This window comes from Thermobia domestica, chromosome 8 (genome assembly GCF_964235325.1).
Source record: "Thermobia domestica chromosome 8, izTheDome1.hap1.1, whole genome shotgun sequence".
NCBI classification, from domain to species: Eukaryota; Metazoa; Arthropoda; class Insecta; order Zygentoma; family Lepismatidae; genus Thermobia; species Thermobia domestica.
Genome location: NC_137461.1, coordinates 253,926,546 through 253,950,541, shown reverse-complemented (window position 1 = coordinate 253,950,541; position 23,996 = coordinate 253,926,546). Strand labels below are relative to the sequence as shown.

Sequence of the window (23,996 nt, the reverse complement as noted above, 5' to 3'; positions counted from 1 at the left end):
TTTTCAACCACGATTAGCTAATCCTTGTATTAAACTTCCAATTAAATATTGAGATTTTCTTTACTGTTTCCAATATGTACTCTGTGGGGCAGAAACATTGACATTACGGAAAAGCGATGAAAAAATTACAGGCTTTCGAAACATGGACATGGAGAAAAATGGAGAGAATTAGCTGTGTTGAACGGAAAACGAATGAGGTGTTAGAAATATTAGCAGTAGGGGAAAAGAAGAAGAATTTTAGATATTGTTAAGAGGAGGAAAAGAAACTGGTTGGATATTGGCTGAGGAGAAACTATATTATGCGGGACGTGCTAGAGGGTATTGTGGAAGGAAAGAGAGGAAGAGACCGAAGGAGACTGTAGTTAAAAGACGATATTAAAACAGAAAATTGCTACGTCAAGACGATGAGACTAGCTGATTACCACCGTACGTCGAAGCTTCTCAATTGCAGCAAGTAACCTGCCAATAATTGCAGAATAGCTATGAGGATGATGATGATAATATGTTCACCAATATTGACCAAAAAAAAAAAGAGAGAGAGAGAGAAAATTAAAATAATAATTATTATAATCCAACCTTTTAATATTTTAGAATAATTGAGTGAAAACTGAAAACGATTCAGCTGTCTCTTTTGTGTAAACTCAATTTATATAAATACTTTTGACCTGTATTAGAAATACAAAATTACGGTATCCAAGTTATTTGAAGTTTCACTTGTGAATATGGATTACTAGCTTCAATTAACCAGTCCGTTGGTTAAACTTAAAAAAATAATAATATATTTCGTTAGTCAGTCACTTTTTACTATTACTAAAACGCTCTCAGATATCGGTCATTTTCGATGATGTTTATATTTCTCTCTCCTCCCCCCCCCAAGTTTTGGTGCTGAATTTGGATTTAAACGGCATCGGAAGTGTCACTGTTCGTCTCAGAGACTCCGAAAACTATGGATTCGGCCCTAATATCGGTCATTTTCAATAAACTTACATATCTCCTCCCCATGTTGCGAGGCACGGCATCGGAAGTGTCATTGTTCATCTCAAAGACCTCGAAAACCATGAATTCGACATTGATAATGGTCATTTTCGATAATTTTTATATATCTCCTTCCTCTCGTTCCCCCAAGTTGCGGTGCTGACTTTATATTTAAACGAGATCCGAAGTATCACTGTTCACCTTAATGACGCCGAAAATTATGGATTTGACACTAATATTTGGTCATTTTGTTCATTATGTATCCCTCTCCCCCAAGTTACGGGGCTGAATTTAGTCGTAAACGGTATCGTAAGTGTCAGTATTCAACTCAGCGACCTCGAAAAGTATGCATTCGACACTAATATTCGTCAATTTTTATCATTTTTGTATATCTTCCCTCCCCTCCGCCAAGCTACATGGCTGGATTTGGATTTAAACAGCATCGGAAGGGTCACTGTTTATCTCAGCGACCCCCAAAACTATCGATTCCAGTTTAATATCGGTCATTTTCGATCATTTTGAAATATATTTTCCCTCCCCCACCCCTAAGCTGCGCCGTCAAAATGATATGATAGAAACCAACCCACATCCGAACCTCATATATATTGAAAGTTTGATTGAGATCGATCGGCTGGTTCAAGAGTGATGAAGTCACAAAGGCAATCTCTTATATTTTTATTATTTTACATATATATCTCCCTCCTCCCCCTCCTCTACGTTGCTCCGTCAAAGTAAACTGATAAAAATCATTCCATGCCTGAACTTCATCGATGTTGAAAATTTGATCGAGGTCGCTCTGGTGTTTAAGGAGTAATTAAGTTATATATATTCCTCCCATTCTCCTCCCCTAGGTTCTACCATCAAAGTGAAACTCTAAAAAACTTTCCAGTTCCAAACCTCATACATGTCAAAAATTTGACTGAGATCGGTTGGGCGGTTCAACAGTTATTAATTCACAAACTTAGTAACTTTTATTTTTATTTATATTGATTTTTGTATATTTCCCCCTCCTCCTTTTCCCCTACGTTGCTCCGTCAAAGTGAACTGACAAATAACATTCTAGGCTTAAACCTCATTTATGTTATAAATTTAATCGAGATTGGTCGTTTGGTTCAAGAGTTATTAAGTTTATTTATTATGTTATAACTCCCCCTTCTCCCCTCCCCTAAGTTTTACCGTCAAAGTAAAATGATTATAAGATTCCCAGGCCTAAACGTCAATTATGTTGAAAATTTAATCGAGATCGGTGGGGTGGTTCAAAAGATTAGAAGTCATAAATATAGTCACTTTCAATTTTATAATATAGATTTATTGTTGTAGTAGGCCTATGATGTTATATCGCTCAATCCTCGATGTGCCGTATACCTAAGGACTCTAAAAGTTATATTGATAAACAATTATTCAACGCATAAGAATCTGCCCATGAAATCAAACTTGCGGTCACATGCATTAAGGTTTTGTCAATGTCTTGAAAACGTTATTTTGATATTAATTTTATGAGCACACATTAAAAATTTCCAACGGATGCTTGAGTCTCGGAGCCAAGGCCATACCCATTTAGTCAACACCTATGGTGTACGGAATTACCGATGTTAAATATTACATTTCTCTTTAGTTTGGGGAAAAGAACACCACTATTATGCTTTGAAATGAAATGAAGTGTCTAGTTTAACGCCCCACTTTTATGCACCAAGGCAAAGGGAGACGGTGATAATGAGAAATGACTGAAATGGTGGAATGAAGAAAGTAGGAGGAAACGGAAAAACGCCAAGAAAATCCACGCACACGGTGTTGGTCCACCAAAAATCTCACATGGTGTAATATGATACCTGTGGGGCTTGAAAACGAGGAATATCTACAGAAAACGCAAACAAACAATTCAGAATACGACATACAGTAGCTATATGCTACAGGAGCAGATCGACTCACACGGACTGCATAAACTACTGGGAACACATTCACTCCAGTAGCATTTTTACTGAAGCCAAGAAATCCATCCCCCTTCTTTTTTATATTCTATAAAAAAATTCAAGTAGTGCCGGTACTTGTGCAAGACTCTTGCGCAAGAGTCTTGGTTTTGGTCTTGGTCTTGCAGGTATGGTCTTGGTCTTGCATCCCTTGGTCTTGGTCTTGGTCTTGCATCGGGATTCCTGGTCCTGGTCTTGGTCTTGGTCTTGGTCTTGCATGCAAGACTCTTGCAAAAACTGCAAGACCAAGACTCTTGCGCTCATCACTAATCAGGAACGAGTCGGATACGCTTCAAATTGGGCGCCATTTCTCAAGCGCTATATTTGGTTACTGTTGCCTTCAGCTTATATGAATTGGCCGTTACAGATAATACTTTGCTAAACACTATTTTCATAGAAAATTCTGTATTTCTTTTTTAAAAAGTCAATATTATTTATTATATCACAAAAATGACTTCAGTGACAATGAAGCAGACCTTGAAGACAAAGCAGAGGAAAGCTCTTCTGAGGAAGAGACCAAACCCAGAGACAGAACATCTAAACCGAAGCTACATTTGACTGAAACTGCTATGATTGCTCAGAGATACAATGTAAGCGAAAGTGCTGCGGCACATATAACATCAACTGTGCTTCAGGCAGCTTTAAAGGCTGGAATTATAACTTCTCAACAATCTAGCAACATAACTCTGCAATAATTGGGCAAACTAAGGCGTGCGAAAATTAAAATTGCTCGGAATTTAAAAGAAAGTTCTAGAAATGATGATCCCATTAAAAGCCTATACTTTGATGGTCAAAGGGAAAACACTAAAACACACGCAGGCATCGTTAGAGAAGAGCACTTATCACTTGTGGCTGAACCTAACTCTCAATACGTTGGTGACGTGACACCATCCTCTGGCTCTGGCCATGATGAGACCACGGCTGTTTTCGAGTACATCATGAACCAAATCGAAGGTGGCTTTGATGACATTAAGGTTCTTGGGTGTGATGGAACAAACACTAACACTGGTTGGAAGGGAAGTATTCGTCGAAAATTAAAGGAACTAACAGGCTATTTATCTCTTGCATTTTAATGAACTGCCTTTCCGAGCTCTCTTCACGCATATTGGTGCTAATTAAAGCCTCTGTTCTTACACAGGTCCCATAGGTTCAAAACTATCTGACTGTGAAAAGCTTCCAGTGGTGTCATTCAAACCAATAAAATGTGACTTACCTCATCATAGTCAGAAGAGCTCAGAAAACTCAGTAGAGACCTGACATACTTATCTCAAGTCTTCCATTGCTAATGGTCCTCTCACGTCTTTGAGACCATTCATAGGTCTAGATACTTACCAAATGAATACCAAGCTGTAATCCGCTCATCCATTCAGACGAATGTATTTCTGGCACTCCCAGAGAATGTTCTTTTCGCCATGATGACTGATGGTTTACTTGCTGTCCGACAAGATGATTTACATGAGATTCTTAGTGCTCGAAAACACGAAGCAGAGAATCTTCATAACACTATTAGATATAACATCATTCCCAGACTGAATTTTGAGGCGAAAGATTATACTGAAATGATCTTTTAGGAAAGCACTGATGTTTCAATAACAGTACCACCAGTACTAAGGACGGTATCAAACAAATAGCTCATGGACAAACTTTCACTTTCTGACAACACTGTGCCAGAATAGTCCTCCACAGTAGAGACCTGCACGGGCCGAATTTTTCGGCCCGAGCCCAATCCAGCCCGAATGTGCCTAGGCCCGGCCCAGCCCGGGCCCGAAAAGTTTTGGAGATTTTCGGCCCGAGCCCGGCCCGGCCCGATAAGTTTTTTAAAATTCTTGGCCCAAGCCCGGCCCGGGCCCGATACATTTTAAAAGTTTCATTTTGTATCATTTTTCACGGGAACACTTCTTCGACGCTTGCCTTCATTCTAATTATCGTTTAACGAAAGTCAATAATTACTGCAATTAATCGGCCCCAGCCCAGAAATCAGTGTAGGCCCGCCCAAGCCCGGCCCGGCCCAAAGAAATAACAGAGTCGGCCCGCCCAAGCCCGGCTTGCGGGCCGGGCCGGGTTTCGGGCCTCGGGCCGAGCCCGGCCCGTGCAGGTCTCTACTCCACAGTCTATCCATGCCACACGGTGGCAATAGAACGGATAGTGAAATTAGTCACTGAGGCAGCCTCTCGAGTATGTGGTAGTGATGCTAGGGACGGGACCATCAGGTCAACCTTACTTTCTAGGCAAGCTGTGTCTTAATTTCAATCAAAGTCCCAATTTTTGACAATTTTTCCTGACAGTGACGAATCGAAATCCCACAAAATGGATTTTTTTTTACATCGGCTTGGCATCACTGTTTGAGATGTGGCGCTGGAGTATCACACTACGCTATGCACACTATGAACAGATTTTTTATTTAAAAAAAAATGAAAACCGATGCATTTTGATCAGATAGAGAAAATAAATGACATAATAATTGATGACTAGTGTTCATGAGGTGAACTGATAACGTAAAAGTAAATCACAACTTTCTCAAATTTCATTTTTTTAAAAATTACCTACAACGTATTTTAAGTTGGATACCCTTCTAAGTTTCTCACTTGTCTATGCTGGTCTCTTTCCTATGAAACCTGCATTTTGCCATATGACCTACAGTACGTTTCATATGACTTCCAAACTATGCTTGTATAAATATCCGAGGTAGTATAACGGTTTCGTCCGTCCGTCCATCTGTCGAAAGGTATCACAGTAAAAACAGTAAGAGATATCTAGTAGCGGTTTGTTGTAATCGATTCAGTGTCCCAAGAATAGGTTTCATATCCTCCGTTAACTGTTTATTCAAATCGAAAGTGGTTCAAATTAACGATTTCCAGTTTCAACGTTTATCGCCATAGGACAAAAACAGAAACAGATAGCGAAAAGATTTTTTCTTTTTTTGCAAACATCTCAGCTTCTCAAGAAGACGGCACATGATTATCACGACCACTCTACCAAAGCCGAAAGTGGTTGAAATTCACTATTACTTCCGGTTTGAATACTGATTTCTATAGAGTTCAAAAATATAAGATATCAAGAATTTTTTTCTCAATCAATCAAGCGTCCCAATAGTAGGCTTCATCTCCTCTGTTAACCCTCTAAATCGAATGTGGTTTAAGTAAACCATTTCCGGTATCAACGTTTATCGCCATAGAACGAAGCCGGTAATAGATAACGAGACATTTTTTGCAATCGATTAAGTGTCTCAAGCGAATATACCATTAAGACCCGCAATACTCTACAGAAACTCAAAGTGGTTGATATTTACTAGTACTTCCGGTTTCAACATTGATTTCCATAGAGCAGAAACGGAAAAATATATCGAGAAGCGTTTTTTTTTTTTCTGCAATTGGTTTAGAGTCCCAAGAATAGATTCCATCTCCTTCATTAACTCTATTCAAACCGAAAATGGTAGAAATCAACTGTTTTCCGTTTTAACGTTGCTCGCCATAGAACAAAACGGTAATAGATTGCGAGAAGCGTCTTTTTTTTGTAATTAATTCAGTGTCTCAGAGAACATATTATCACCCATAACACTCTACCAAACCTAGAGCTACATCTACTAGTAGTTCCGGCTTCAATACTAATTAAGTGTTTTTGCAATTGATTCAGTGTTCCAAGAATAAGTTCCATTATTTATATTCAAACAGGAAGTGATAGAAATCAACTCTTAGGAACAACTGGTATAGGCATTAACTGGTCTAGGCATATACAGTAGATACTTTGTGTAACTACTGGTTGTGAACGTATTAAGATCTGGACTGTGAAGGGGCCAAGATTGTCTGCAACCAAATTAGTCTCAAAACCTATCTGAAATAACCGGTTCCACAGCTGGTTGTTACTACTTTGACCAGGAATATGCAATGGTCTATGTAGGATAGTGCTAGACTGACCACTGCAAACTTTGTATTGGATTTCTTACACGAATTTTTCAGCATGCGGGTCATTTCAGGTCGCTTTCCCCCCTTAGAACAACTTGCTGGCTACACATGTGATCTACAACTTCAGGAACACAATTCGTCGGTACTTCCTAAAAGCTTTCTTACTACATCCTAACTGGACATTGAGGCAGTAACCATGCGCGCTAAGCACTCGGGTAACCACGAACACTTCTTTCCTTCTACGGTTTAAAGAGAAAAACATGAAAGGGAAAACCGCTGAAAGTATTAAATAATCCAGGTGAAAGGAGTAAGACAATGGGGAAGTTGCTGAATAAATTAATTTTTTTTCAAATATCTTTCGTGTATCTTTTATTTTATACTTTGTTCCTCTAATTTTTCATTTTCTTTTCTTTAGGATGATCGTTACAAGCTATTGTTAGTGCTTCCACTGGAAAGAAGAGGCTTACGTCAACTTATTCAAGACATGATGTCATTTCCTCTGCGAGATGTCTATCGCTTGCTGCGGCCTACTCGAGTCAATGTGGTGATCCCGACCTTCATCGTCGAAGGATTTGTAGTTCTTACACCAACGCTACAACAGGTAAATAAAGATTTGAGCCCATTTATTATTTTAATAAACTAAATAATTTATGCACAAAAAAGGTCAAAGATGGAGTCATACGTATGTAAAGACGCAAGAGGTCGTAAGGAAACGAGCATTTCTTTCTTTCAATAAAGGTTTTATACCTCCGGTGCAGAACTACGTCCCAGTTACCTAACGAACTTTGATGTAATTAATAATTGTTCTGTATTAAGATAGTTTTAACTTAAACATTGATGAAAATGACGGAATCTGATGAAAGATTACCAATGTTCAATGGTATATTAGTATTTTTACAGTACCTAAGATTTCCTATAACTGGGATAACCATATGAATATCGTTGACATACAGGGTAAGTCAAAATGATAGACCTGATTTCAGAAATTGTATCGTGTGAAATGTCATAAACATATGTTATTGTGAGACATGTACTAAGAAAGGTAAACTGTCAAAGTTTTCTTCAAACATACGCCTGTCAAAAGTGTTTTATGTGAGCACTTCACGTAACACGGCACACATCAAGCCGATAATTGTTATCTTCTGCCAAACCTTTTGTAGGATGTTACGGTTAGTATCAGCAATTCATTTCATCCTCGCTTCTGACTCTTACAAGGTACATTCGCGAAGTGTCCCCTCGGGATTCATGTAAAACTAATTTAAATGCAAAGTTCTCCATGGCTCAATGTGTATTGTACTAATTTTAGCGGCCCGTATGGCTAATTTGCATATTTATGAGCCTTCATATACCCGGAATTCAATCACACACTACTATAACTTTCGGTCAGAAAATTGCTTTTAGTTTCTTTAGATGTAACTGAACCTGATTGTGGGCATATCCAAAACAAATTGGATCAAGTACTGCTTCTCTGACATGTGTTATTCACACCGGCCGCCATCTTGGATCCGCCATATTTAATTCAACTTTCGTTTTTTTTAAATAGGAATAGATGCATGTGATACATCAAACTCATATAAAATTTTCTCGGAAATTCATTGGTGTAGTGAGTTTTACGGTAGCTTGTACCATTTGCGAGATATTTATTTTAAATCCCTCTAGACACTTCGCGAATACACATTACAGCGAATACGCGAATACGCTTACGTTTTTGATGTTGACAAATGAAAACAATTTCTAACTGGAAAAGTACTGTAGGTATAAACAAACTATCTACAACATTGGTGTCATAATCTTACATTTCTGTGAGTGATTGTTATTACTTCCATGTTATACTATAGCAAGGAAGTATTGTATTACGAACAAAATGCCTAATGTAAATCTAGATACGACCAGATTTTGGTGAAGATCTACCATATCCTATTTACATCTGTGTGTCTGCATGTATGTACGTTCAGAAAACATTTCGTCAACAATAAATCACGTAAAAGATCACATATACATACGGGGCCCGGCACAACTTTTTAATGATTGAATTTGTGAAGTGCCTCACATTTAACAAATACTACAAGCTACCGTAAAACTCACTACACCAATGAATTTCCGATTTTTTTTTTTTTTATATGAATTTGATGTATCACATGCACCTATTCCCATTTGAAAAACCGAAAGTTGAATCCAACATGGCGGCCGGTGTGGATAGCACATGTCAGAGAAGCAGTACTTGATCCAATTTGTTTTGGATATGCCAACATTCATGTTCAGTTACATCTAAAGAAACTGAAAGCAGTTTTGCAATCAAGCGTTGTAGTAATGAATGAATTCCAGATATGTGAAGGTCCATAAATATGAAAATTACCCTATGGGCCTCTAAAATTAGTACAATACACTTTGGGCCGCGGAGAACTTTGCATTTAAATCAATTTTAGACGAATCCCTAGGGGACACTTCGCGAATGTACCTTGTTAGTGGTAGAAAATGGAAACACTGAGTGGAAACTAAACATTCAAATTTAACCTTTAGCGCGCAGCTTTGCATATATGCAAAGTTTACTATGAAATTGTATTACACCATGTAGTTTCTAGTTCGGACATAGAAAAGCAGCTTTGCGTATCAGCTAAAATCCCCTTTCACTAATGAAGTTCTGAATTTCCCTCTAAATGTCATAACGTTAGTAAGCCAGCGTTGGACGATTTGTCTTACTTGCTGTACGAGGAGTTGTCATCTTGTCATTTTGAGCTTTCTTTGTTCATTTAGGTGGACAGATTTTGAACTGTTGATTCTTTTCTGTGTTAGACAGAAGTGTAGTGAGTGCAAAAGTTCGGGGCTGGCTATCTATATTGGTTTTCAAACTGCCATTGCGCTAGTGGCAAGCAAGTGGAAGCTATGCTACCCAATTTATCACAGAGATCATATTGGTTACCTAACCATCTTATTAAATTTCTGAAAGTTATACATCTTGTCAAGTGTGTTGTACGAGTTGCCTAAATCCAATCTGCAAAGAAAAAAATATATCATAAACCAAGAAACAGACACAAACCCATATTTATTTTGGTATAGAATATCGCTTGGAAAAACGCACATTTCTACACACACATACACACAAAGGTGCTGTGTATGGTAATTTCGGAGATCTGTTGATGAATTAATGAGTGAGTCAGTCAGGAGATTTACTCTTTTATATGGGTATAGATTAATAGTTTTATTGAAATGTTTGTTAAGAAATATGTGCACACATTTGCATTACTTTACATAATTAGACCCACTGAATATAACGTACATACAAAAGATGGCTTCAGGGGGACGCGGTGGCTCAGTGGTAGAGCGTTCACCTCTGGTGTTTGGGATCCCTGGTACGATCCCAGCTCGCGCCAAGTGGACTTTGTGGTGGACAAACACCAAGTGCGTGGGTTTTCTCGGAGTTCTCCCGTTTCCTCCCACTTTCTTTATTTCACCATTTCATTCATTATTTCATCATCACCGTCTCCTTTAGCCTAGCCGGCATAAACGTGGGACGTAAAACTCAATAATTTCATTTTATTTTCATTTCAAAAGTGGGTTTTAAATTCGTTGCTCTGTGCCTAAATCAATAAGCAATTCGATCAAACTACTATTTATATATTCAACAATCATCCACATACAGTCTGTAAGGCCAATGTACACTGAAATCATTAACAATCAACAACAATAAAAAAGGAAGCGGAGGATAATTAGTCAGGGGTTGTACTTAAAGGCAGCATCCAGTCATTCGCCTAGTAAGACTAAGGGAAAAAATCCTGGAAAAATTTCAGTCAGAACACTTTGTATTCGGGCCGAGTATCCCGTAAGATTAGAACACAGGATGCTCGGCCACATATTGCCCACAAAGAGAACTGGATTGATTGCAGTTTATTGCTCCTTTTAAATCGACTTCTAAAACAGGAGGTTCTTACTTCGACCCTGTGCTAAGCCAAATAAATTAATATCTCATGTAAAATTAGTTTGGATAAGGTGTTAATTTGTTTGGCTTAGCACAGACTTCAATTTTTTTGTATATAAATAATACTAATGAATTATTTTCTGCTTTAAAAAAAAAGTAGATATTTTTAACATATCCACAGCTATATGATTCAGATCTACTGCTTAAAGTGGGACCCAAACCATCTCTTGGGAGTTTTATTCGATAGTTTATACCCTCACTAGAGATCGAACCCAGGATCAGTGCACAGAACAAACATGTTAATTATTTGACCAAGAAAGGGCACATATGGGTGTATCATTGGTTCGACTCTAAACATACTTATGCTATATTTAAAGGGAAATTTCCTTCACCCTTCTGGCCTAAACGAAACTCATAGATGTAAGGTTGTGTGATATTTCAATATATTAATTGATTGGTCGTTATTTTCAAAAATCGAAATCGAAATTTTTTACTGATCGATATATCAATATTTTCGATATTGTCAATATTTTCAATTTTCTTATAAAACGATGTAGTTAGTGGACGACGTCGTGTCCGTGGATTGTCACGTTTCCTGCTACATTCTCATTCCACCCATTATTTCACAACCACTCAGTTCCATGAATCATCCATCTCTTTTAGCCTACACCAGCATAATCGTGAGACGTAAAACGGAATGATTTTTTTTTTTAAATTACGATTGGTGATGCCCTACACAAGAATCAAAAGTTCAATTGCTAACTTGCTAGATCCTTTTCACTTTCGAGGGCGATAAAAGAGCGATTGTTGAGAAAATTTAATCCAAGATTTCAACGGATTTGCACATTTTATATTCTCTACATGCCGAAAAGGGAATTTTTGAATTTGTTTGTCCGTATGAGCGATATAATTCAATATATCGATTAATCAATCGGTCAATCAATAAATTCAAATATCGAAAAATGCCACTTATCAATATATAGATATTTCGATATATTGATTAATTAATCGATAGATCGATATTTTCAAATATCGAAAAATTTTACTTATCGATATATAGGTATTTCGATATATCAATCGAGCATCGACATTTTGTCGATATCGTTTTGCGATATCCAAATTCGTATATCACACAGCCATACCCTTAGGCACACAAAAATTTATTTTACAAATACGACGAATAGTCTCATAGATAATGTGTGTATTGTTGCTTCGACTCCAAATATCCTTATATTTAAATTCAAAGTACAAGAAAACACACTCGCTTTAGTACACTGAACAATCGGGACATATAAAATGAATGTTACATGGTAACTCCGACATGTTTACTTCGTGGAATTACTCAGCGAACAACAGCATTTCCAATGTTTTACCAGGTTTCGCTACAAAAGTAAATTAGCATATGGCTGCCACGGTACATGAACCAACGCAATAAAATAACAGATATTTAAAATTACAAAGACCTAATCTCAAGGCCATCGCCCACGTAATGGATGCCACTAAGTGTATTGCGGGAGAGAGTATTTTCGTTTTGTTTTTATTTCTGGAAAAGGAAAAAAAAAGTTTGAAACGTGAAGAAAGGAGCTGTGATATAATTTGCTTTTCGATTCCAGTTCCGAGCACTTCTCTGATAGAAGGAAGAACAACTTATATACCGGTACGCGTATACTTGCATAAGTACTTTTGTCCATGGACGGAAATAATAATAATAATACAAACCAAAATAAAAATAAATGTTTACGTTCATACAGGGCTTTTCTGTGGCTTCATGGTTAGTGAACTTACTTTCGGTAGCCGTGTACATAGATTCAACCAGTGGCGCCCGGTGGATTGTGGTTTCGGGTGTTGCAGTACGAACGATAAGAGAAGATATAAAGTTGACTCATTGACTAATCAGCATAACTTTAGATGCAAATGCTATGTGACATGTTACATTAAATAAAATTCTGTTTTTAACAATGCAGAACATTTTATCCGATTAATCACCTTAATTAATTAGTAAGTTCATTCTCCTCTTCTTTGATTGGAGCAAATCTGTCTAATACATGCGGTTGAACTCTGGTATTCTTATTGTCAGGTCTTTTTCGATGGAAAGCATAACCAATGGTGATAACCTTTCTTGGGACATTCAATTCCTTGAAAGTGTCAATTCTCTCTCATGTGGAAAAAAAAAAAAAACTTTTCGTCTCTTGCTGACGCCATAGGTACAGTTAATATTAATTTCAAAGTTTTGTAGATTCACTAAATATTTTTTCTAGATTATTGCGAACGATTCCTTCTAGCAAACTCAGTCCCTGACAATGATCCGAATTCCTCTTCAGCGTTGACTGAAGTGTTATAAAAAATGTACACTGAACACACTTTATTCACAGTTTATCCAGGAAAATTTAAAATAAATTGAGGAAATGTATCTGGTGCAAACAACACTACTGCCATAAGATATCCTGTAAACTTAAACTGGATTTTTTTTTTTCGAACACTCTCCTGAATTGCCCTTTGCTTATTTTGTCTAACCTTAATTGCAAATTTTTCCTCAGTTGAAAGCTGGTCAATGTTTTTTGTAAGTTATTTACAGAAGTCATGGTATACAATTCATTCAGAATTTTTAGGTTATTTACAGAATTAAAGCACACACAATAAAATTAAACCTAATAATTAAAAATCAAAACAGCTGATACAAAATAGGTACTGGTGTATGAATTCCGAATGTCACATATTCATACATCAACACACACACATATGCGTAAAAGAAAAAACTACACTCCAAATCATCCGTCTTGCTTCTTACGCAATGCACTATGAACACAATATACTTCCACATGAGGCGAAACAATGCTTACCAATGTGATATGTTCTGGAAAGGAAACCTCGAAACCCGCCAGATGAAGGATCAGCATGTAACAGAAGCCAAACTTTTGTGGCTGGTTGCGGACCTGCGTCAGTTAATGGTCGAGAATTGGTAACTGCGCAAAATAAAGCTAAAATGCATCGACCCAACATATTTCCTGTCAGCTTTGTATCGCCAATAGCAATTTTATTCCTATTGTAACGGCTACGTTGGTAGTTGAGTTGGTTGGGAAATGATCGGCAAACCAACTACAGTAGAGCGTCGATTATCCGAACGTCGGTCAACCGAACGACCGCTTAACCGAACTGTGTACTCGCTCGCTTAAAGGATTTTTTTAAACGTTAATTTTGTGTACTGTGTGTATTGTTCATGCAAAATGCGTATGTAATATGTACATATTTTTGTTTAATAAACTGTACCACATACTACATATTCCTACTAAAGTTGCCTTTGTACGTTACTTTGTAATACTTAAAGAGATGCCTGTTTTTATGAACAAATTTACTGTACAGTACTTCTTTTTGGCAAATAAACATGTACAGTTCGATTATCCGAACAAACCAGTTTTCCGAACACCCATGTCCATCAATTACTTCGGATAATCGACGCTCTACTGTAATTATAACGTAGGACCTACGTTTGGCAGTTTGGCTAGTCTACCGTTTCCCAGTCTTAGATGCAAAGTCTGTGCTACAAGCAGTGATATTGCAGATAATTTCCGCCAGAGGGATTTCAATACACAGGGGGTTAAAGTAGTACTGCGAAAATTCCGGTAACGCATGTTGAGCACGATCCAAAATTTGTCCCAGGAGAGGAATTTCTCAGATCCGGAGGAAATTTTCCCTGAAATCATCACTGGTTGCTGGAGATTCTACTAGTATATTCCGTCATTTATGATTTTGTCGCTACATAAAGAAATAAAGTGAAATTAATTTTATGTCCATATCAACTCAACAACTCTGACAGGAATTGTTCTCATATCCCCCAATTTTCTTTTAAATTAAGTTTCTATTGTAAGAGCCGGCGAAGGCTATAGCTGACCAGATGGAGTATGTTAAACTAAGTAATGTTAACTCACTGGCTTCCATAATCACTGTTTCTGGGGTTTTAGACCAGAGTTCGCTTAATCTAAAATTAATATAGCTCCAGAATTGCTTCATGGCTACAGAAAACTCCGTACCCTCACCGAAAATTGAATCCACCACACGCACGAAAGGCATGTACACAAATTATATGGCTAAGTAAGCAAAACTGATGTGCAAATTAAGTTTAAATAATTATAATACGAGATAACCTTACCAGCACGGACAGTAAGCCTAATAATGAGAAACGTTAAGTTACCCAATTGCCATCGTTGGGTCTATTGGCTGCTTTGTCGATCACTTGTCAACGTAACCTTACGAAAGAAGTAAAATTACAATTGTGAGTACGAGACCAAAATTCCTGAATAAATTACATAAATCGTTGATAATTGTTGGTTGGCCAACAGATGCTTTAAACTAAGTTGAGCCAACGAATTTTTCAACTATTTTTGCAACCCAATTCTCAACCATATACCAACCATTCGCTAATATGGGCTAAGGAAGTGTGCTACTTAGGAATTACAAATCGTAGTTCTCGAAATAATCGATAATAATAATAATAATAATAATAATAATAATAATAATAATAATAATAATAATAATAATAATAATAATAATAATAATAAATCCCAACGGAATGATCAAATTGATTTCGTTGTATTTTATACAGTTACTAACAGGCTGTCAGAAACATAATCACAGAATCGATCCGGAACAGATTAAAAAAGGATTCGATCACCATTATGTGATTCTGACTTGTTACTGACTCATGTCAAAAGCTTTATTTACAGTTAAAAAAGCGATTACTGAATACCAAACAACATGAACAGGTAACATGTCATACTGGTAGGCGGAGTTTTAAGTAAGCGTTGGTCTTTTGTCCACCGTTAAAGCTAAACAACTATTGATCTTGATACTTTATCTTATTCCTGTCTCGGGGTCACTGTCGCTCCCATCATTCATACTATCGTTCGTTAAATCTGCTACTGGACTAGAAGCATGGAAACCACTCCCCATGTTTTGTCCATTAAAAATGCACTTTACTGATCATGCTTCTGTAGTTCTAGGAATCTAAGGCAATTTTGTTTCTCCTAAACCGACATTGTTAAGTTTTGATCATACTAACTACAGTGGCGGATCTAGAAGTTAAAAACTCGGAGGGGAGGCAGCCAGAACCCAGACTATGATAGGTATATCATGAATTTACTATAAACTTTCAAAAATATGTAAATAATAGCTTAAATTATTTTTGTCACTAAAACAAACTGGGGCCTAGATCCACCACTGGGCATATTATGAGTTTACAATTTTCATGGGTCCTGCAGAAATTTCCAATTTAACTCTCTCCTGATAGCGGAGGTAAAAATGAGGGGGAACGCGAGACGACGCCGTTCCCCCACCTGCACAAAATATCTATGGCGTCCTCCCACTTCCTCAAAAATTACAATGGGTAAAGATAGGCAAAGGGAACGACGTGACGTAATGCGTCCGCCTTCCTTTTCAGATCCACTTTTACCCATGCCTGATGGATATTATGCCTACGTTGGACGTTGACATTGTGGACCTCAAGTATTGTTTTACACATTGCATTACAGAGAACAAAAGGCAACGTTTACAATAAACTTCCAAAAATATATAAATAATAGCCTCAATTATTTTTTCGTTAAAAATATTAGGGGCATAGGCCCCGCCAGTCCCGGGATAGATCCATCAGTAACTAACTGTACTTCCTTTGGCAAATGTCTTTCTGACTAATAAGGGCAAGAACTTATACAAAAAACGAACCAGATTGTGTGTCACTGTACGTACTATGAGTAAATGGGAATTAAACTGCTATAAAATAATGTTCTACAATTCAAATCAGCAAGTTCATCCAGAGTTCCCATAATGATTAACGTAAAGACCCGGATTCGATTCCTGATGGAAGCTCATGGTAGTTCGAATCCAATATTAAGCTATAGGTTCACGTCTTATTCCCAGCTCTGAAAGCAACACTAAACCATAAACCAAACAACCAATAAGGTCCGGTGTTGTAACGCAACGAACACAAGTTATCAGTACATAATACCAATACTTTACAAAGCAATATTTGACGATAATGTTCATCCGTAATATACTGTAAAGAGGATCACACGAAACACATTTACTTCAATTTCTAGAAGTTCCAATTTTGGCCGGTAGATGTCACACGCTTGAGGGTGTTTATTATCATCTGATAGTGCAATGTGTAACTTCTATCATTCTACAATTAAACACCTTCGTTTCAATCAGAGGTAAAAGCGGATCTCTAAAGGTAGGGTGATGGATGATGTCATACCGTCCCCCGTCCTATATTTGTCCATTGTGTTTTTTAGGAAGTGAAGGGACGCCATAGATATCTTTTGGAAGTGGGGGAACGACATTACTGCGTTCCCCCTCTTTTACCCCTGGTTTCAATAGTACAAAATAGAGCGAACTTGGACGAGATAATCCTTCTAGCTATCTATTGCACACACAGAGAAAAACACACACACACACACACAAAGAAACACACACACTTATATATATAAAAGATTTTTTTTCGTTCAAGAGTTAACGTGTGAAGTAATTTAAGTACTAACATTATACATCTTAAGTTTCACTTGAGGGATGCTAATAACTGGTCGATATGAAGATTCACTTTTCTTTTTGTCTTTTTAAAAATTTACTTTTGCAAGGCAAAAGTGAAAGTAGAAACCTTACATAATTTTCTTTTTTGTTCTTTCTTTCTTTTAGCTTGGAATATATGACGTCTTTGATCCTAGAAGAGCAAATTTAAGCGGGATGTCTCGTGATCCCGATTTATATGTAAGAAATGTAGAACAGGCAGTCACTGTTGTGGTGAGAAACTACATCGAAATCATCGAGCTGCAAACCAGTAAGTATTATTTTCTCTCATTTTCTCTTTTAAACAACAGATATTCTAAATACAGTATTAATGGATATACCGTATTTATTTTGAATCCTTTCTTCAGGAAACTAAATCACCACCTTAGTCTTTGAATGGTTTCCGCAGACAAAAAAAAAAAAAAAAAAAAAAAAAAATCACAATCATATATATAGTTGTCTGAGTTGCTTTTGAGAATTAAATAAATAAATAAATAAATTCATCCCAACAGTAAACTATCCTATGCAGATTTATTAATAAGAAATCAAATTTAACCCTATTGTAGGGTTATTAAGGAAAAATTTATTTATGACGCATTAATAAAATCAATTGAGTTGATTTTGAGAAAATAATCCAAGAACTCATCCCAAGAGTAAACTACTATTTGAGGATTTTTCAGAACGAATTAGTTACGCCATATTATTAGGTTATTAAAGAAGTATTTATTCAGTACAAATGGGTTGTGCCATGTTATCAGGATACTAATGAAACATTTATTTATGAAATATAGCATCAATTATCCATTTCACTGGCTTAATTTTTTTAAAAATAGTAATATGTTTCGTTAGTCAGTCACTTTTTACGATTACTAAAGCGCTCTTTGATATCGGTCATTTTCAATGATTTTAAATATCACCCTCCCTTCTCCATGTTGCGGGCACGGCATTGCAAGTGTCATTGTTCATCTCTGCGACCCCGAAAACTATGAATTCGACATCGATATTGGTCATTTCGATCATTTGTATATACAGGGTGAGTCAAAAGTCCGTGAACACCTGTAGAACTTTGAAAATCGACGGGAAAAGTAAAAAGTGATGATGGGAACAGAAGTTTGATGAGCGGCCGCAACTTTTGGAGTGTATGTCATTCATGGTCGCCATCTTGAAATCCGCCATTTTGGATTCAAGTAACTTTTTTAAATGGGAAGAGGGGTGTATGACACATCAAATAACACTAGCTTGAGCTCAGGAATTTACTGGTGTATTTTTTTACCTTGTACAGTTTAGAAGTTATTAATGTTCCCATTTTAAAAAATGACTTGAATCCAAAATGGCGGATTTCAAGATGGCGGCCATGAATGACACACTCCAAAAATTGCGGCCCCTCATCAAACCTCTGTTCCCATCATCACTTTTTACTTTTCCCGTCGATTTTCAAACTTATGCAGGTGTCCAACGACTTTTGACTCACCCTGTATATCCCTTCCCTCTCCCTCAAGTTGCGGAGTGAATTTGGTTTTAAACGGCATCAGAAGTGTTAGTGTTCATTTCAGCAACCTAGAAAACTATAGATTCGACACTAATATCGGTCATTTTTGATTTATTGTAAAATGTTTCTCCCCTCCCTCTCCCTTACCGTCAAATTAAAATGATAAAAACATCTCAGGCCCGAACCTCATCTATGTCGAAAATTTGATCGAGATCGGTTGGGTGGTTCAAGAGTTATTAAGTTATATATATATCTTACCTCTCCTCCCCTTCCCCTAAGTTCTACCATCAAAGTGAAATGATAAAAACCACCCCAGGTTCGGACCTCGTCTATGGTGAACATTTAATTAAAATAGGTCGGGTGGTTTAAGCATGATGAAGTCACAAAGACAGTCACGTTTATTTTACTATTTTTTTTTTACATATATTTCACCCTCCCCTCCCCTACGTTGCAGTATAAATACTGAAATGACGAAAATATAGCAAGCCAAAACCTTATCTATGTTGGAAGTTAGATCGAGATCGGTCGGGTGGTTCAAAAGTTATTAAGTTTTATTCATTTTCATATATTTCCCCTTCTCCCTAAGATCTACCGTCAAAGTGAAATGATATATATATATATATATATATATACAAAACTTTCCATGTTCAACATCATCTACGTTGAAAATTTGATTGAGATCGAGAGGGTGGTTCAAGAGTTATTAACTCACGAACATAGTCACTTTTATATATATGTTGATTTTTGTATATCTCCCTCTCCTGTCCCTTCCCTACGTTGCTCCGTCAGAGTGAAATGACAGAAAACATCCCAGGCGGTACCTTATGATTGTTGAAAATTTGATCGAGATTGGTCGTTTGGGTCAAGAGTTATTAAGATTTATTTTTTTATAATTCCTCCTCCTCCCCCTCTCCTAGGTTCTACCGACAAAGTGAACAGCTAAAAACATTCCCAGGCTAGAACCATTTCTATCTTAAAAAATTGATCAAGATTTGTCGGCCGGTTCAAGAGATTAAGTCACAAACGTAGTCCCTTTGAATTTTATAATATAGATGAACAATATTGCTTGAATCATTTGTGAGAAAATCATTCAAAAAAAAAAAAAAATGCATCCCCAAGAATAAACAATCCTTTGTGGATTTTTTCAGAACAAATGAGTTATTCCATTATGTCAGATTGTTAATGAAACCTATATTTTTCAAATATAAAGAAACCGCCTGAGTAGTTTTTCAGAGAAACTCGTTAAAAAAAACACCCCAAGAGTAAAAAAAATACCCCTTGCGGGTCGTTACAGAACTAATGAATTATGCCATATATTCATGTTATTAATGAAACAGATATTTATGAAACACTAGTGTCAATTACCCATTTTGCTGGGTTAAAATAAGAAATAATTAGTAATATGAGTCAGTCACTTTTTACTATTACTGAAGCGCGCTCTGATATCGGTAGTTTTCCGTCATATATATATATATATATATATATATATATATATATATATATATATATATATATATATATCTTCCCATCCTCCAAGTTGCGAGGCTGAATTTGGATTTACATGGCATCGGAAGTGTTACTGTTCATCTGAGCGACTCTGTAAACTATGGATTTAATACTAATATAGGTCATTTTTCATAATTTTTATGCATCTCCCTCTCCCTCAATTTGCGGGGCTGGATTAGGATGTAAACGGGATCGGAAGTGTTGCTGTTCAACTCAGCGACCCCGAAAACTATAGATTCGACACTAATATCGGCCATTACCAATCATTTTTAAATATCTCCTCCTCCGCCTCATCTCGTAAGTTGAATCGTCAAAGTGAAATGACAGCCTCCTAGGTCCGAACCTCATCTATGTTGAAAATTTGATTGAAATCAGTCGGGTGGTTCAAGAATTATTACCACAAAGATATCACCACTGGCATTTCCATTTTTTGGAAATATCTCCCCTTCCCCCTCCCCTAAGTTCTACAGTCAAAGTGAAATGATAAAAAACATCACAGGCACGAACCTCATTTATGTTGAAAATTTGATCGAGATTGGTCGGGTAGTTCAAGAGTGATGAAGTCACAAAGACAGTTACTTTCATTTTTATAATATAGATAGGTGAACCAAATTGCTTAAGCCGTTTTCGAGAAAATCGTTCAATAAACGCACACCAAAGGATATACTACCCTTATGAATGTTCTCAAAACAAATGAGTTATTGCATACTGTCAGATTATTATAGTGCTGCCAAAATGTCTTGATTCGTGGCAAAAATGCGAACTAAAGCTCACACCCACGCGTTGAGCCAATAAGGGTTGAGCTGTTGCTAAACGAGAGAGCGGATGCCGAATGGGAGTGGAATTCCTTCAGTCGATAACATCACTTGGTACGGAAGACTAGATGTCAAGTTCATGTGGTCTATCTATAATGAACCATTTATTAAATATAAACGAAACTGCCAAAGTTTTTTTTAATCGTCCGAAACTCCCCCGAGAGTAAACTACTCATCGTAGATTTTGAAGACAAATGAGTCATGCCATATTATGGTGATTATTAATTAAATATTTATTGATGAAATATAAACAAAGTCACTAGAGTAATTTTTGAGAAAGTCATTCAGTAAGAACTAATTCCCAAGAGTAGATTACACCTTCTGAAATTTTCCTAGAAAAAAGACTTATACAATATTATATTGTTGTTATTGATATATTTATTTATGAAATACGATCAAAATCGCTAGAGCCGTTTTCGAGAAAATAGCAAATTTTAATTTTCTCCCTTCAGTAAACTATCTTTACTTTGGGAGGGTAGGGGCATTTGAGAAAGACCCTAGAGAATTATACTTTAAAACACTACGTTGAACTACACAAAATTTGCCTTGATATGTCGAAGATACGGCCATTAGGCAAATAAACTTATTTTCATCTAGACGAACGTACCGACGCTGCGGATTGACATTAAAAAAATACTTTATTCTTTTTCTGTGTCACTCGAAAGTAAAAACTCCTTCTTATATATTTATTACCACTGTTTCACTATGGTGATCAACAGAGTTTCTTTCAGAAAAAATGTTCCGGGATGGGGCACAGTTAGTATTTGGTGAATCTGTATCAGAAACTATTTCTCGCGTATCTCTTACTGTTTTTGATCTAATGTAGATTAATACTGAAACCGGAAGTGGTGGTGAATTGCTACCATTTCCGACTTCAATAGAATTACAAGAGTAAAGATGGAATTCATTTTTGGGATGCTGAGTCGATTTTAAAAATCGCTTCTTGCTATATCTTGCCGGTATAGTTTTTCTCCATATAGCTGTTCCATAAGAATTACCTAAAGCATAGTTTGGAACGTTAATACATGTAATTTTTGTTGTTGTTGTTATTTCAAAACTTAAATTTCATATTGTACTTTGTGGAATAGAAGTATCCTGTTATGACAAACCCCAGATACATCAGAAGTATGTATACAGGAGAACTTGAACGAAACAAAGTCCAAACATGAAAACACACGTTAAATAGGTACAACGTTGTCATTTCATTCTGCCATGCGTTAATGTTAGTAATTAGGACTCATTAAATGAAGTAACTTCACGGCGACCAAGAAACACGCCACGACGATTTCTTCGGTCAGTGCTACGTAACAATCTTGACTGCACACGCTGGAAATAATTTTATTGGGTTGAATGTCACATATGAAACTTTTTTGAAAGTCACAATTTATACCACGTGTACTATGCACTTTAATTTGAATCTATTTCAAATTTTATTCCTGTATCAAAAGAGATGCAGACGCAGTTTTAACACATACCTAGGTACAATCTAATAAAAAATTTTCTGAGTACTAGGGTAGGGATCAAACCCTGTAGTAAGAATAATCTTACTGTTTCTTCAAATTATTTTGATTTTAGAATACTTGTATGCAAGTCAGTGTTTCCAAAATATAAAAAAGTAATTTTCATTTAAAGAAGTAAAAATTTAGCCTGTTACTTTCGAGTGACGCTAAGAGAGAAGATAGTGTAGTGTGGTGATGTAAAAAAAATCGAATTCGAGATTTTAACGAGATTTAGACTCTTATAGGCTTTGCATGCCGAAAAAGATGATTTTTGAATGTCCGTTCATCCGTTCGTCCCAGTGTAATGTACATCTACACTCACCTACTAATACCATTCAACGTATTCACACAAAATGTTAAACTTAAGCCTCCTGTAAGCTTCTCTAGACAAGTTTGATTTTTTATATTTCATACATCAGTATCTTACTCTCAGAATCCTATACTGCGATTAAGCCATTTCTCTGGGGAAAAATCCAGAAGGGGTAGTTCACTCTTGGAGGTGAGTTTCTTTCCGAATAACTTTCTCAAAAAGACTTGGTCGATTTTGCTCATATTTCCTTCATAGTTTTATAATGCTAAGTAAATTATTTCTCATGAAAAATGTCCATGAGTCTTTGGAGTGTGTTTTCTCTGGACGATTTACTCAAAAACGACTTAGTTGATTTTGTTCATGTGCCATAAATACTAGATACGTATTTCATTAATAACCCGATGATATGGTGTAACACATTTGTCTTGGAACAATCCACAAAGAGTAGTTTACGCTTGAGGGTGGGCTTCTTTTCAGGCGATTTTCTCAAAAAAACGACTCAGGCTATTTTCCACATATTTTACAAATACGAACATTTCATCATCTTAAATATTTCATTGATAATACTATAATGCTGCGTAAATCATTTTTCGTGAAAATGTAAACAAAGTAGTTTACTTATTATTATTATTATTATTATTATTATTATTATTATTATTATTATTATTATTATTATTATTATATTTTACAATTTTCTAAAATACGTCTCATTCGATTTTGTTGATATTTCATTAATGGCCGTAACATATATATGACGTAAGTCATTTCTCAAGGAAAAAAATCTACAAGAATCAATTTACTTTTGAGGCATTTTCTTTGAACGAAGTTTTCCAAAAGACCTTACAAATTTGTTCGTATTTCACAAATAAATGTTTCAATAACAACTGCAGCGTAATATGATTTAGTTTAAAAAAAAAATTGGAGCGAGAAAATTTAGTGTGTTATCCTGTATTCATCTAATTTATTTTCTTTAGAGAAAACTAACCTTTTGTCGGCGCTATGATGATATTAAAATTTTGTTGTTATTCGTTGTACAAAATATTTGGAAGTTTATCATTATAA

General features: G+C 36.3%; 1 protein-coding gene across 1 annotated transcript in view; it reads left to right on the top strand.

Moving 5' to 3' along the window:
• Nucleotides 1-23,996, top strand: part of LOC145692003 (uncharacterized) — a gene marked incomplete in the record, with an annotated part of 61,485 nt that overhangs the window by 20,670 nt on the left and 16,819 nt on the right. The window contains 2 exon segments of the mRNA XM_081767302.1: nucleotides 7,260-7,445; nucleotides 17,445-17,586. Of these exon segments, the coding sequence (XP_081623428.1) occupies nucleotides 7,260-7,445; nucleotides 17,445-17,586 (328 nt within the window).